General features: G+C 31.2%; 2 protein-coding genes across 2 annotated transcripts; one reads left to right on the top strand and one right to left on the bottom strand.

Moving 5' to 3' along the window:
* Positions 1-4790: 4790 nt before the first annotated feature.
* LOC107951703 (HVA22-like protein j) lies at positions 4791-7824 on the top strand. Its single transcript, XM_016886830.2, has 7 exons — positions 4791-5272; positions 5368-5424; positions 5558-5656; positions 6366-6422; positions 6579-6642; positions 6877-7089; positions 7497-7824. Exons 2-7 carry the CDS (start codon positions 5393-5395, stop codon positions 7587-7589), a joined length of 558 nt encoding a protein of 185 aa, XP_016742319.1. The 5' UTR covers positions 4791-5272; positions 5368-5392; the 3' UTR covers positions 7590-7824.
* A 1570-nt stretch (positions 7825-9394) lies between these two features.
* On the bottom strand, positions 9395-13814 carry LOC107952329 (transcription factor E2FA). Its single transcript, XM_016887592.2, has 14 exons — positions 13428-13814; positions 12326-12518; positions 12132-12185; positions 11943-12028; positions 11744-11832; positions 11574-11628; positions 11327-11379; positions 11188-11238; positions 11034-11082; positions 10891-10956; positions 10724-10800; positions 10371-10599; positions 10057-10123; positions 9395-9925 (listed from the first exon to the last, which is right to left on the bottom strand). The coding sequence occupies exons 1-14, from the start codon at positions 13665-13667 to the stop codon at positions 9795-9797; spliced, it is 1440 nt and encodes a 479-aa protein (XP_016743081.2). The 5' UTR covers positions 13668-13814; the 3' UTR covers positions 9395-9794.
* Positions 13815-16812: the final 2998 nt, after the last annotated feature.

The raw sequence follows: 16812 nt of genomic DNA, 5'->3' as shown, positions 1-16812 counted from the left end.
GGTGGAACAGACCAAAGAATTGCAGATCTTATCTCCCTGAGATTACAGCGGAGCAGATTGAATATAGTAATCCTATCTCCCTGAAGTTACAGTGGAGCGGATTAAAGGACCTTACCCCCTGAAGTTACGACAGAATGGATTGAAGTTACAAGACATATCTCTCTGAAGTTGCAGTCGAGTGGATTGAAGCAACACGACACATTGGATTGGAATGAAACTACTTGAAGAAGAGAAGCGTCAAGAGAAGTCAAGAATCGACGAGACCGGGCAAAATTGGTCTTTCTTAGTCTTTGCTCTGTTCTCGTTACACGACAACGAGCAAAGAGGGGCAGCTGTACAAGCCCAATTTTTAGCCTGGGGCCCAATTACAAAAAAACAAAAACCAAACCAAATTAAACTAACCCACCAACCCAACTAGCCTAACCCGGAGCCCAAAAACCCGAACGGCCCAATACCCGAGCCCAATTTCTCCTAAAAACCCAACTAGGGTTTCAGAAAAACGAAACCCTAGCCAAACCTAGCGCCGCATCCCTCCCTCTGCCGTCTGCCTTGTCCCATCGCCACCCACCGTGCCTAGCTTCATCAACACCTGCAAAATGGCAGAGAAAGTCGGAGCACACAATAGATAATGCAAAGAACACAACTAAAATACAATGTAAATGGGATATAAAAGAAAAGCAATATCTTTGTAAATGAAAAATATGGACACTGCATTTTCGAATTGAAAAAAAGAAAAACAGATCAAAAAGGTTGACTCCCGTTTTTCTCTGTTCTTGTTTCTTATTCACTTTAATCTTCATTTATTGCTTTTTTTCTCTGCAATTGTTCAATAAAACAAACGGAACTAAAAGGGAAAGGAAGTACCTTTTGCTTCGATGGGCTAGCGTCGGAGTCCCACCCTTGCCGCCATAGGAGTTGGGCCGAAAGAGGCGTGTCACCCCTTTTCCCTTTGATACCGCGGTTGAGAAGGCTTAGCCTTCAGGGACGCCGCAAGGAGAGAGACCATTCTCGCGCGACTCCGGCCACTGGCCATGGAGGCGGAGATAGAGGTCTAAGCCTAAAGACCGAGGGAGGCGCAGAAAGGGAGAGCGTCGGGCTCTCTGTTTTATTATTGTTTCTTTTTTTTTTCTTTTTTGAAAGTGAATGGGTGGCTGCCGGATTAGGGTTCATTTGACCCTTATGTGATGTGTGAAACGACGCCGTTTGGAGTCTGATCAGTGGCTCCAAAACGGCGCCGTATTGAGCATGACCCGCGTGTTGACCCGTCGGGCACCAAGGATCCGCGTGCTTAGGCTTGAGGGGATATTTGCGAAATAAGCCCCTCCGCCTTTATGGCGTTTTCAAATGCAATTTTTTTTATTATTCGCAATTTCGGTCTTAAAATTTCCTTTTGTTTTATTTTAATCCCCAGACCATGTATGTGCACTTCCTTGGAACGGCGCCGTTTGGTTGGTGCGGGATATTTCCCCAGTTAATCCTTAGCTTCTTTCGCGCCTTTGAAATCAGTCCCTACGTTTGGTTTATTTTTTTAATTTATCCTGTCAATTTAGTTTAAGTTGTATTTTAATCCTTTTTCTTTATTTTTGGTTATTTTGTCATTTGAATGTGATATTTTATTATTGTCTTCTTACTTTAAATCTTACTATATATATATACATATATATGTCTAATATTTAATAATATATATACATGATTATATTATCTATTTTATAATTTATGTATGTATTTATATATACATTTTAAGTATTTATATTTATATGCCTATATTTTTACCATCCGTATCTATATACATATATTCGTACATCTCATGTTTCATATATGTTTATATATACATATTCTTGTTATTATTTTACAATTTCAAGCATGTATGTATATGTGAATAAATTTTTATAATATATGTATGTACATATTTTTTTAATTTGTATAAGTATATATATATGCACATTGTTTTATCTTAAAATTTTCATATTTATGTACATATACACGTTCTTGTAATGTACATACTTTTATTATATATTCTTATGTTTTATAATCTACTCATGTATATGTAAATACTCACATTTTCATATTCTATAACACATATATATTTTATATTTTTATAGTTATATACATTTTCTTCGTTTATTTCTTCATTTACATTTTCATTATTTAGAATGAGTGTTTTAATATGCTTATAATTGTGTATTATATTAGTTCGTCTCTGTATTTATTTTCACCTAGTAGCCTTTGTTTGTATTATTTTGCTTATATCATCATCATTTCCATTACACTAAATTTTTTATTTAGATTTCAAAAAAGAAATTTTAAAAATAAGTAATATTCGGTGTTTTAGATCTTCGAGAGAATCAAGCCCTAACGTATTGGGTTCCGATTTTCTTCGTTGAACCTAAATGATCGAGATTATTCTTTTAAAAAAATGATAAAAAGCTCGTTATCGAGAATTCAATATGTTGTATCCTAACGCATTGGATGTGACACGTTATTTTCTCGAGATGATGATTTTTTTGAAATATATGTAATATTCAATGTTTAATATTTTGAGAAATTGTGCCCTAACGTATTGGGTTGCGATTTCTTCATTTGATTTAAACAATTGAATATTCTTTTAAACTTTATTACACGAATCTTTTCAAACTTAAGTTTTAAATGATCTCGGAAATAAAAAAGATCGTGTCTTAACTCACTGGACATGATCCCCTTTTTAATCCAAGATAATTGAACATCTTTTAAATAAGTAAATTTTGACAGTCATTCGCATATCGGGAATTCGAGACATTGTGTCCTAACTTACTGGATATGGTGCTTTCTTTCTCGATTAACGTGGAACGTGCCCCTCTTTTCCCAAAATTTTCAACACTTTAATACAAGGATTCTATTTTTAAAATTCTTTTAAATTCTCAATTTTCGACATTAAGACATTAAGTAATCAACTAGGTACCAATTTTGGGCGTATCGAGGGTGCTAATCCTTCCTCGTGCGTAACCGACTCCCGAACCCGTTTTCTAAATTTCGTGGAAAAACCGTTGTTTTAATAAAATCAAACCGTTTATTATAACAACCATTTTTCGAGGTAATCCAATCACACCTCATAAAAAAGGATTGGTGGCGACTCCCATTTTTGTTTTCATTTTCCAAAAACCAAGTTGACCCCGTTTTCATCAAAAAATGGTGTCAACATACACTAAAATAAAATACAAGTTTGTCACATGTATGACATGCACCGAATTTATTAAAGAGAAAAAAAATGGCAAAAATGTGAACTTCTTTAACATTACACGAAATCAATTTTTTCCATTTTTGAAAATTATTTATTTGTTTATTATTTAAAATTAGAACTTGATTTAAGTTTGATAAAATTTTCATATTTATATAAAAAACAAAATTGAATAAAATTGGAATTTTGTTCATCTAAATACTATTTTTTATATTAATAATAGGATTTAATTTATTTAAGATTCGAATATTAATAAATTTAATTTTTTATTTTGAATAATAATAATAATGTTTACCAATCATGTGACAGATATTTTATAATAGAATGAACGGCACTTGATTCATGCATTAATTCAATGAAGAATCTTATATTATAATTTGTATTGATACATCAATAATTATTATTATTATTAAATCTATAAAATATTTTAATTATTTATTATTTTTAAAAAAATTATTTACATTAAAAATGAGGGCAAAAGTGGCATAAATGGTATATTCCACGCGAAATATAATGTAACGTGGTGAGTACGACATTACTTTTTAAATATTATTCAAAAATGCGACTTACCTTTCAAATTCATCTTCTAGATTAATTTTAAAAGGGTTAATTTTTACAATATCCCCACACCATGGCACAAATTCTAAATTGATGTTCAAACTTTAAAATATTTTAATTAAGTCCTTAAAATATTAATGTCGTATTAATTAAGTCATTTCATAAGCCGAGGCATTACCAATTACCATGCTAGTTAAGATTTGACTTAAAATATATTAAAAATGTGTAAATCAAATTTTGAATATGTGTAAACCTATCTCATTGAAAGTTCAGATTGTCATTATACGTCTAATCCAGATTGTTCATGTAATAAATATATATGGGTTTATAATTTAGTTCATGTGTTGAATGTGCTCCGTGTCATATTTGAACGGACATTTAACTTCCAAGCTAATAGCTATATTAATAAAAGAACTCGATCAATACGATACTAATATTTTGAGGATTTAATTAGAACATCTTTAAGTTTGAAAGAAAATTCAAAATATGGGTAATAATTTGAGGATATATTATGAAATTGCTCAAAAAATCAAATAGTTTCTGTTTATACGAAGTATATATAGATTTCAATTTGATTTCAAAGTTTTAGACTTTATTTTATTTTAAAAAAGGTTAATTTGCACCAAACGTCTCGAAATTATTGTTTATTCTATGTTAGTCCTTAAACTTTAAAACATTCTAACCAAGTTTTTAAAATATCAAAATTATGTCATTCAAGTCCTTTTGTTAGTCCAATCCTCAATTTATCATTAAATGTTGATTAGGACCTGAAGTGAAACGTATTTAAAAGACATAAATTAAATTGTAAATACGTGTATATATGTATTGATAATTAAAATTTAAGAGAACTATTTTTTGATACATCAGATCTAACTTATCCAGATAATAAGTACACACTTATTTGCAATTTTATCCACGTTTTAAATACAGTTGACATCAAATTTGAACTAATATTTAACATCCAAACTAATTATTAAGTTGATAAAAAGACTTCATTGATACAACACTGATACTTCGAGACTTAATTAGAACATTCTAAAATTTAAGGACCAAATTATAATTTGACCCATAATTCAAGACCCCCAATGCAATTAACCCAAAAACAAAAAAAGAATGAATCCCATAGTTTGTATTTATTATAACAGGTACAGATAATAATAACATATAAACTATATTTATATGAACAATGATGCCAAACATATTTTCCTTTGATCTCAAGTTTCATCCCCCCACCCTTCAAAAGAAAAACCCCTTACTCTTTGCTTTTTTTCTTTCTCTGTCGGTCACTCAAACACATTTTCCTTGCACGATTCAAATACATCTCATCATTTTTAATTTAATCCCATAGTTTCTTTTAGCTTTTTCAATTTTATCCCAAATTTTCATTCAAAAGAATCTTGACAATCATTGCTTTTTCATCAATTTGTTTTCTCTTTTTCTTCTGCTCCATTCTTTCTTTTTGCAGTGTTTTTGGGTACTTTAAAGCTACCATAGATCAAGGTACTTCATTTATTTAGCTTACCATCTGTTTCAAAAGGTTTTGAAATCTGGGTTTGCCTTCTTGTTTATGAAATATTATTGGTTTTTTTTTCCAGGAAACTTTTAAGAAGGAAAGAAGAAATGTTGGGTGAATTCATTACTAGAGTACTTGTGTAAGTCACCTTTTTTCTTTTTGTTTTATTTTAGTTTTCATTGGTTTTTAACTATAATTAAAGTAAATTTTAGTTTTGATTTCTGGGTTTTTGTTGATCATTTGTAATCTGTGTTGATTTTGGGGTGTTTCAGGTTGGTTCTTGGATATGGATTTCCAGCTATTGAATGCTTTAAAACAGTGGAGAAGAACAAGGTTTCAGTTGAAGAACTCAGATTTTGGTGTCAATATTGGTATAGAAACAAGTCTTTGCCTTTCACATTTTCTGGCATTTTTTAGTTATTTTCCTAAGAGGTCCCTCTATTATTGAGAAATGATCAAATTAGTCCCTCTACTATGAAATGGATTAATTTATTCACTATACTATTAAAATGAATCAAAAAAGTTATTGAAATAGAGTTAACATATATTGTTTAAAAAATATCATTTAATATTTTAAAAGTTTTTATGGTTCCGTAAATGAAATCTTTTATTTCAAATTGAACTATGATTGAAAAAATAAATTTTAAGATATTTTTATATAGTAAACGCTATGATACAATTTGGCCTTATTTGTTCCTTTTTAATAGTGAATGGACTAAATTGATCCATTTAATAATAGAGGGATTAATTTGATCCAATTTTTATAATACAGGGACTTCCCAAGTATTTTAACCCTTTTATCATTGATGCATAGCATTTGGTCAATATTGTATTATTATCATTATTATTTGATCCTTCTAATCTTGACTCTTGAGTAATTCAACCTTAGGTTCTAGTCTTTCCAAATTAAATACATTTTAATTTAATTGTGATTAAGCTTTTGAATTAGTCAAACTTTGGCTAGAAAATTGTTTGAACTTTAAAGTTTAGGGAAGGGGTAAAATGCGATTTTACCGTCGTGTTAGTTTGAAATTTCACAAAATTTGAAAGGATTATATGACAATTTTTCCATTTTTGCAGGATTGTGGTGGCGCTTTTGACCGTATTTGAGAGTATTGGTGACACTGTGTTTTCATGGTATACAGAGCCTTCTAAACTGTTATATATATATATGTGTGTGTGTAAATATTTATATAAATTATGACACCATAGACGAATACATGGATTAATAAGGCTATTTTTATATGATTTATTTGTGTGGATTACTGATGTTACATTTCAACTGTTTTCAAGGTTACCTGTCTATGATGAGCTGAAGCTGGCACTCTTAATCTACCTATGGTACCCTAAAACCAAGGTAAATATCAAAAGCTCATGATATGCTGCAAATTATACGTGTTTTGACAAAATTTGAGATTTTTCTATTTAAATATCCGAGCTTAATTATCAGCACCGTTTATGTTTTATCCAAATTTGCCAACGCGTATTAATGGTGTCATGTTTTGACTAAATCAAAACGTAAGGAATTTTCCTTCTCATTTTCTGCAAAACTTGGAACTTAACAAGAAGGTTTTTGGTGTTGGTGATGAAGGGAACTGGTTATGTGTACGACACAGTGTTGAGGCCATTCATGGCAAGGCATGAAACAGAAATGGAGCGTAAAGTGGAAGAATGGAGGGCTAGAGCATGGGATTTTGCTTTGTATTATTGGCAAAATTGCACTGACTTGGGGCAGACTAAATGGGCCGAAATGTGGCAGATCTTGTCTGGTCAATCTTCCAGGTTAAAACAACAAGGCAAACTGGTAAATCTTCAAAGCCCTTTTCAGATTTGTTGATTCAGCTTATTCAATTCGATTTGATCATAAAAGTCTAACTCCCTAAATGTAAAACAACTTGAACCCAGAATAACCCAAACCAAAAGTAACCAGAATCCGAAATAATTTAAGCCCGTAATGATTGGATCCGGAACCTAAATCCGAAACAACTTGAACTCAAAATTGACCCAGAAAACGAAATGACCAAAATATTTTAAATTAACCCGAGCTGGATTGATCAAACCTAAATCCAACTCGATCTACATCTACATGTAGGTCTAAGCTAAATTGTTCTTAAAACTATGGTTTATCAATGGTGTTCTTACATATATATGGTGTATAGCTTGAAATGATTAGCAGTTTGAGATTTTCTAATTCTTCAATGGTTTCTGTAGACAAAATTGGAAGACTTACAATTGGACTTCGATGACGACAAGCGGAGCCGTCGGAAAATAGCCGGAGGGAAAAATCATAAAGGTCGAACCTGATAGTGACTCCAAGCTTCAACAAGCTTCTTTTTTCTTTTCTTTAACAATTTGAAACAAGCAAACACACTTTGTAAAAAAAAAAAACACAGATTTGCAAACTCAATAGAAGAAAAGGAGAAACACAGAATTTGCTTCTTGAATAGGTAGTGTGAAATTCAATTTATTTATTTTTTCTTTTTTTTTTTTGGTCCTTTTGTAATATTAATTATGTTTGTATAAAAAGTTATTATTATTATTATTAGGGCTCCTTTATATTCTACTAAAAGTTTTAATTATTTTTAATCAATTTGATATAATTTATTTTTTTTAATACCATAGTTGCTGTGTTAAATAATTGCATGGGATTTAAAATAAAATTAAATATTTGATTGAGAATTAATGAATATAATCGACTAGATTTTTACTTAATTTTATCTATTTGATAGAATAATAAAATTTTACATCATTACTTTGGTAGTGATTAACGGTGTTATCAATTTGTATTTGTTAAGAATATTATAAAAATCAAAGGATTAAATTTTAATTTTAACATTATAGTACAACTAAAATCATAATTAGTCACATGACGCAAAAGAATGATATCTTTTGAGTGAAAGGCATGAAATAGATGTGGTTTGGAGGGAAAACTCAAAGTTACGGGTGTTAAGTTTTAGCTTGACTAAAAATTTAAAATCCAATATTTAATTTAAACTCGGTTCAACATTTATTTTTAAGCTCGAATTGATTATGTTCGTTTTTTAATTTTTGCATTCAAGCTTTGGCTCAATAATTAAACTTAATATTAATAATATATATAAGAACAATAACATGATTTAATAATATAAAAAAATGAATAGATCAATATGGGTCACAAGTTGCTTGAGCAAGTACTACTAAATTTGGATTTGACTTGATTGATAGCTTACGCTTGAACTCAGCTCGATAATTACCGAGTTAAATTTAATTTTCTTCAAGTCGAACTCAAGTAACTTGGGAACGCTAGTATCTCATTTATACCCCTACTCAAGGTCAAGCGCAACAAGGCAGTAGATAGGGGTTCGAAGGAGGTTTTCCGTTAGGAGAGTTGGCTTTGCGGGGACTTTTACTGTGGGTGTCATGGAGTAGCTGGGAGTTGAGCAAGACAATATTTGCTTATGAATAGATTCACAGAGGTGTAATTCAACCGAGCTCAACCAGTAAAAAGAAAATAATAGATCACAATTTAAAGTTTAAAACTCAATTCGAACTCATTCAAGTTTACTTTCAAAAAATATTTTGAAACTTGATTCGACATAAAAATCAACTGATTTGCTTACCTAGCAAAAGATGAACATGATTCTTAAACTAAACCCAAGGTTTTCGAAACTAGACCGATGATCGAACTGATCAAGGCACTGATTTATCAGTCCAACCATTCCAGTTAAACAAATTATTAAGAAATTCATAAAAATAAATAAAAATAAAAATCTGATTCAACCACCAAGTTCAACTAGTTTTTGTCCTGTACAATCGATCCATACCGATTCCCAAACTAGTCGGTTCAAACAACCTTGACTAAACCTAAAAACCTATTTCTGTTCAAGTTCGGATTTCAAGTGGTATTTTCAATACTAGTTCAAAAAAAACCCTTAATGTAGACTTACAAACCACTCTAAGTCGAACATTAAAGTATTCAAATTTGGCTTACTCAATAGCTCAAGCTCGGCTAACCAATGATTAAACCGAATTCCACTAACATTAGCAAAACCAAAACTTGAAAATTTCTACTATAAATATGTTAGAGATTAAATTCAACCACAAAGTGAAAAAACTTGAAGGAAGCAATAGAAGTAGAAAAATAATTGGATTCCTATAATCATGTGATTATTTATAGATGCCATGGTCACAACCTCAAATATACAATGGATCGAATTCGTACAAACAACAAGATTGATCCAATGATTATCATCTCGATGCACCAATTCTACACATCTACATTTAGTAAGGCTGCTTTTTCGATTTTGATATGTAAAAAACTAATGACTAATTAAGCAACTCAGATCAAGAAAAGGATGTTGTTAATGTGCATATATAACCAGATTAGATGGACCAGAATTCTGATGCCGACACTTTTTATTTCTATAGTTAAAACCATGGGATAGGAAAAATAGCTCAACCCTGGAGTAAATTGGAATAACCCCTAGCTGGCATTTGTTCTGCAGAATTTCGTCAGGAAAATAATCTTACCTATCGAGTTGATTTAAAATCAGAAGATGGCACTTCGGTCATTCTAGAAGGTGGACTTTCTGGCCTTGGGGTACCGACCTCAGCCATTCCGAAGTCTGAATGAAGCATATCTACTCCGCTCCATTCAACACCTGTCATTCTAGGAGTTAAGGATCACACATTCACCTGTTGTACCTCTGAAAGTATAAATAAGTTCGTGTGTGCATTTTCCTGCCTATGGGGGGTTAAGCAGATAGATTAGCTAAACTTTATAGAAGGATACAATCTGTCTTCCACATATCTGTAATGCTAACATCGGCATCTGATAGAAGCCAATAATCCGCATCATTCTGAAAACAAGGGCAAGAAAAGTTATTAGTCAAAATTATCAATTTTGGTACATGATGAAGTCCTAGGGGGAGAAAGGTGTTTGAATCTTGGACCTTACCCTCCTAAAGAGGGGTAACCGAGGCTTCTAATGAATTATTCCAGATTACCTAAATTCATAAATTATCTTTGACATGAACCACTGTCCATTTATTTGATGTTTGTAAAGCTTGGCTAGTGTAATAACTGGTCAAGAAAAATGGCACTTACGTCAATATCCGATGGAACAATTCTCATCATTCCCCCAACAGACTCTTGTGTAGCATTTATATCAGAGCAGATTTGATGAGTTTGCTGAGCCTGTAGTTCAATCTCCTTTTGGATGCTCACTGTATTGACCAACTCAACTTGGTTTTCATTAGAGCCAGAACTTGAAGCAAGTGGGACTCTCAGAGGTGGTTCAACGCCATTCATCTCTTCAAACTTTTCCTCAAATTGGCTGAGGAAGCAACAATAGAAAAGAAAGACATTAAAACAACCTATCTTGTTATGATCAATTAGACTTATTTCAAAAGAACATGTATGGATAAATGGTTTAAAATATGTAAAGAAGGGAATAACACCTGACTAGGTAAACATCAATCGGACCCATTGTGCTTCTAAGGATTATCCTGTATCTCCTTTGTCGATAATCAACATCCTGTAATATATAGGAGCAATGCCACAATGCGTTTAAATCATGAAAGTGGAAAATGGTAATAACTCATTAAATTTCTCTATGCCATCTTACTTCATCAGGATCAGGTACTTCGAGAGTTGTTCCATGTGGAGCTTTAATTGCTATCAGGGTTTCATTCTGCCAAAACCAAGGTGACTTGAAGATTAGCATCAAATGCAGAATATCATTGCATTAGAGGCATGAAATAAACGAACCTGAAAACAAGGTATACCCTTGATGTCCTCTTCAGTCACAAAAAGCAACCTGAAACAGTGTGAAGATATGTAAATGTATAATTTTTTTGCAAACAATTAGCAGTTAAACTTCAATTAATTGGATTACAGTGCAAGGCAGACAACAAAATCTTACTTCTGATTGTTCTCATTCTCACTCAAATCCCTCAACCTTTCCTGCATTTCTCTGAAATATTTTAGAAGCATCAGCATTCCTAAACAGGTTCAAGATAGTAACAGTTGCTACTTTAACAAGAGAATAAGCCATGCACAACCTTATTTGATCATCTAATCTCCTCTCTTCCATGGAAAGGTTCTCAATTTCCTCCTGCATTAAAGAATAGAAATTAAGCTCATAGGTATGAGAAATAAACAGCACAAATCAATCAATCGGCAGGGGTTGAAATTCTCTTGAAAGTCATTACCAAAAATAAAGAAACAGAAAACATTCTAATGAACCATAACAAGAAAATTTGTTGGCTGGATGTCAAAGAAAAGAAAATTGACATTACTTTCACGTACCTGTATTACAGAGACATCGCCATCTGTTTCTCCTGGCTTTGAAGCACCAACACCCCTAGTAAATTTGATTAATCCTCAAATAAGTCCCACATTTTTCAAAGGTTAACCAGAATGACAAACCAATTAAGACATCAAATTCTTGAAAAATGATTAACATCATCAATAATTACTTCCACTGTATTCTGTTTTTGAACTTCTTTTCGATAAGACCAATGCCCTCCAAGACATTTGTTATATCATATATCCTCCTCTTCTGCACCTGTTACAACATTTACAGGGAAAAATAAAGGACAAAAGAACCCTTTAAGTAACATAAAAAAATACTCAACAAACACCCAATGATACATAAGCTCACTAGTATGTCATTACCTCCAATGTTTCTGCAGCCTTATTTAGGTCAAGGATACCATCTTCAGCATGCTTCATAAGATTGACAAACTTCTTCGTCAACAGACCTAAAAATGGTGACTGCATTATTGTCGTTCTCACCATCCATAGAAGGTTAAGGAGCTAAAACAGACCATGTTAAAAGGAAAAAGAATGGGTACTAAAGATTACCTAGAGAACTATCATACCGGCAGCTGCCAGCAGGTGTAAGAGGAGATGGACAACCTGCCAATTATCATATTTAATGTCAGTGATTCCTCTTCTACAAAATCCATCCCTCTTAATTCGAGCAATGAAGTACTGATGATAGAGCTGTGGAGTGAATCATATTCTATGGACAAAACCAGTAGGAAATAGTCTCGCACCAGCATTTGACACAGGTGTTTGAGGCATTGATTTGTTGGCTTTTGATGTTTTTGATCTATTATCTATCCTTCCTCCTTTAGCAGATACGGGTGTCTGGAAGGGACTGTTGGATATGCTGGTAACTCCTGGACTGCTTGTCCATTGGCTAGACTCAACTTCATTTTTGTCTGCTGCGCTTTTCCTTTTTAATTGCTGGGAAAAATCAGCAATATTTCAAAGTAGTGCCAATGGCAGGCAAAAATTACAAGGTCCCTTAGTATTTGTGCATGGTTATATCTACATTAACAACCAATTGACTTGAAGAAAATAAAATAAAAAAGAGCATAAGTTTAACAGATGCATATGTAGGAGAGCTTGTATAAGAAAACTTACTGTTAGTCATAAGAACCATCAGAAATGCTTCACAACTTGAAGACAATAAGAAAAAGGAATATAATATACGAACATAATTTTGCCTGACAAACTATCAGACATATTATAAATAAGGGGGAAATATGGATATCAACTGAATCATTTTTTCAAACATCCACAAAGACAAAACATCAAAAGAACTAACACCCATCAAGCTTTCTTCATATAGAGCACGGCATTAAATGTTTGGCTTTAAACCTAGAATGGAGTAGCATAACATAACCTTCCTCTCTTACTATAACATTTATATTACATAAAACTAACATACTATCAATTGCAATTATATTTGATAGTACTAAAACTTAGCTTTCTCAAATTAAGGCATCAAAATATTCAAGTCATCAGGTTTTGGACATTGGATGAGGCCAGCATTCATTAAATTTCAACTTAGTTCAGCAAACGAGCACTTTAATCATCAAATACATCATCAAAAAACGGAAATAGATCACATATTAAAATACAGACATCGCAATATCACTGCAGAAACGAATAATGCTACTGATAATTTATCCCCTAAGAAACTTACCCACCATGAAAAGCTCTATTTATGAACAGATCAAAAGATCACACAAAAAAATTAAGCAAACGACATTAAGCGTTAAGTAAGAGTACAATTCTCATCAAAATTGAAATAATATACTACTAATTACATGATAGCCACCATTTTCAAAAGAGAATTTTTGAACTCACTGGAAATCTCACAACAATTGCTTCAACTTCTTGATCGGCGACGATTCCACGACTATTACTAGATGAAAATCTGTGATAATCATCGGGATGAACAAACGGCGGCTTCGTCGAAGCGAAGGCTAGGTGACGACGTATCGGCGGAACAACCGAAGGAACCGTCGAAGCTGGTGCTGTTGAAGCCGTGGGAGAAGGTTGATACGGCAGCGTGGGACCATCGGAGGCTCCAGCCCCGCCGGACATGGAGGTATATGATTTCTAGGGGAAGGAGGTGGGGGTATAATTGGAATTGGGGGAATAGGAAGAGAGAGAAAGTGAGGGTTTTAGTTTAGACGTTAGAGAGAGAGTAGAAAACGAGGGAAAAGGGAGGGAATCTTTTGTTCGGATAAATGTGGAGGGAAGTATTTTGTATGTAATTACAATTTATTTTTACCTTTTTGAACTCTTATCTTTTTCAATTGTTCAATTTCATCCAAAATAAGATTCAAATACATATATAAGGGTGAAAGTACCTCTATTATAGGAACTACATCAAATTAGTCTCTCTATTATTAAATGGTCAATTTAGTCTCTATACTATTATTAATATTTTAATTATATTTACACATTTTTATAATTAAATATAAATAAAATGCTTTTAATTAATAAAGAGTAAATCAAGTTGTATTAAGTTTGCCCAAAGCAAATAATAATAATAATAATAATAATTTATCAAAGAATAACCTTCAATCTGACCAAATTGAATGGGTTACATTACTATTGGACAAATGTATAAATCAAGCAAGTAATTATATTTTTATTGTGTCAAATAATAAAATTTATGTCTAAATAAGTTTTTTATAGTTTTATTTGTATTTAGATAAGTTTATGGTTTTCTTTGGATGTATAATTGGATGAATTCTAGTGAAATTAAAAATAACGTTGGTGGTGAGATTAGTTGTTGTAATAATGAGACTGAATGCCATAGTAATGTGATAATAATGAATTTGGTTCGATTTCGGATAATTGTAAATTTTTAATTTGTATCAATAAACCGTCTAAACACCTTGATTTGGATTGATTTTTAATTATTTTGTTTTGTTTTTTTTTACTCGGCCCTACTCACGAGAGGTAAATGATCATACAAAGGAGCGCTAACATGTTTAATAGAAGTTGAACAATTTATATTTAGGCTCTCTTTATATAGACAGTGAGATTAGCTCTAATGAGATCGAAAACATATATAACAATAATAAGATTAGAAACTATTCCACACCATCTTGAATTTTAGCACTAAAAATTACCAAAAAAAAAAAGAAAGAAGAAAAACAACTATTTTTTTGCCATAATGATTCTTGTAGTCTCCAACTTTATAGAAAAAGTTATTTCAACTCTCTATTTAATTTTTTATTTTTTTAGTTCTTAAACTTGAAATTTTTGTCAAATCACCCTAGAATGAGTGAAAATTTAATGCCTGTTGATTTTGCTGATGTAACATACACGCAGATTGCTACGTATATGCCACATAAGCAATTAATTATTTTTTAAAATTTTAAAAAATTCAAAGAATATTTTAAAAATTAAAAAAAATTATAAGAAAATATTTTTTAAATGTATATTTTTTAAAATAATTAATTGCTAACGTGACATACACGTAGTAATCTATTTTGGATGGTTTAACAAAAAAATATAAGTTCAATGACTAAAAGAAAAGGAAAATAAATAGAGAGGTAAAATAATTCTTTTATAAAGTTGGAATGCCAAAAAAGTTGTTATACTTTTATTTTTCAAAATAATAAAATTTCCATTAATAACACTTTAAACATAAGTGCATCTGCATTTGTTTCGTAATTGTTCTTTCTATAAATTCACCATAATCATGTTAAACAAGTAATTTAGTGAGGTTAAGTATTGTAATAGTGAGATTAAAGTTAATTGTAGAATATGTATTTGAATTCAAATGTAAATATACTGATAAAATGAGAATAAAAAATCACTATTAAAGCAGAATTAGATGCCCTCATCGATGGTTTTTGGCTTGCTCAATTTCTTAAAGCCGATGATGTCATTTTTGAAACATATTGTGCTAGCTTTGTCAACTGCTTTAGTTTTCACAATGAGGACATTATAATCTTTGATCACTGCATCAAGGAGCTCACAAGATGCTTGATTCTTTTGTTTCTACCGAGGTCTAATGGGTGAAACGTGGTTGTAACAAATTAGCCGATTCTCTTTGTAATTGGGATCTATCTATGTGTTATAATTTGTCTTTTGGGATGGATTATCCTAGCGATATCCATAACATTGTAATTTATGATGCAACTTAAAATGAGGTAGTGACCTTTGGGTCCTTTTTTTTTATAAAAAAAATCACTATTAAATATATTAAGTTAAAATGCATGTATATATAAAATAAATAATTAAGAATATATTTAAAAATAAAATATCTTAATAAACAAACCAAAATCATCCAACTCACAATAAACAAATTTATGTGTATTAAAATAATTAAATAGATATGAGGACCGGAAGCTATAACAAAATGTTTTGGGATATGCCAGATCAACCTCTTACATTTTACTTTGATATATTGTATAGACAAACAATTATATTAATCCAATGTAAAAATATATATATGTATGCATTTTTTTACATGTGTACAGTTGAATCAGAATTAAAATTTAATGTGTATATATATGAGTCACAGTATAAGTTTCATGTAAAAATTATACCACATCAAAATTAATGTATCAAATTACTCATTGAACTAAAATTTATGTATAAATTTAAATTTTTTCCCTAATAATAAACAAATCAAAAGCTGCGATCATTTCTTAATAAATATATGTATATTTAAAAGAAAAATAAAATGATACTACTATTAACAACAAATATGTCTTGACTTGCAAGGAACGGTAATTAAAATTTTTGTCAATACCTATTTGACACGGATTCAAATAATGTTACCTCCATCCCTACTCTTAATATTATATAAAAAAAATTAATAGCAAATATAATTAACATACCCATTAATATAAAAAAAACATTAATAATAAGAGTATACTAAAGTAGTAATAGACCGTAACTGTTGTCGCAATATATAATTATAAACACCAAGTTACCTTAAAAGACGAAATAAAAGCTGAGTATGTGAGTGAGAAAAGTGACATGATAATCATTCGTAAGTTAATTGAATTCGATTTGAAAAAAAATTAAATTTAAATTAATAATCATTAAATTATTGATTTAATTCGGATTGGAATTAGCTCAATTACACAAAGTAAATGGGAAGAAGGAAACACCTTGGATTCCATGGGATTTGTCTCCTTTTTCACTTTTCTTTCATAGCTTTTTCATTAATTTCAATTATTTGTACGGCTCCACATTGTGCACAGCACCCCACGTGTCA

This window comes from Gossypium hirsutum, chromosome D11 (genome assembly GCF_007990345.1).
Source record: "Gossypium hirsutum isolate 1008001.06 chromosome D11, Gossypium_hirsutum_v2.1, whole genome shotgun sequence".
Taxonomy (NCBI): domain Eukaryota; kingdom Viridiplantae; phylum Streptophyta; class Magnoliopsida; order Malvales; family Malvaceae; genus Gossypium; species Gossypium hirsutum.
Note: the sequence above shows the minus strand (reverse complement) of the source record. Positions and strands in the feature narration are given on the sequence as shown.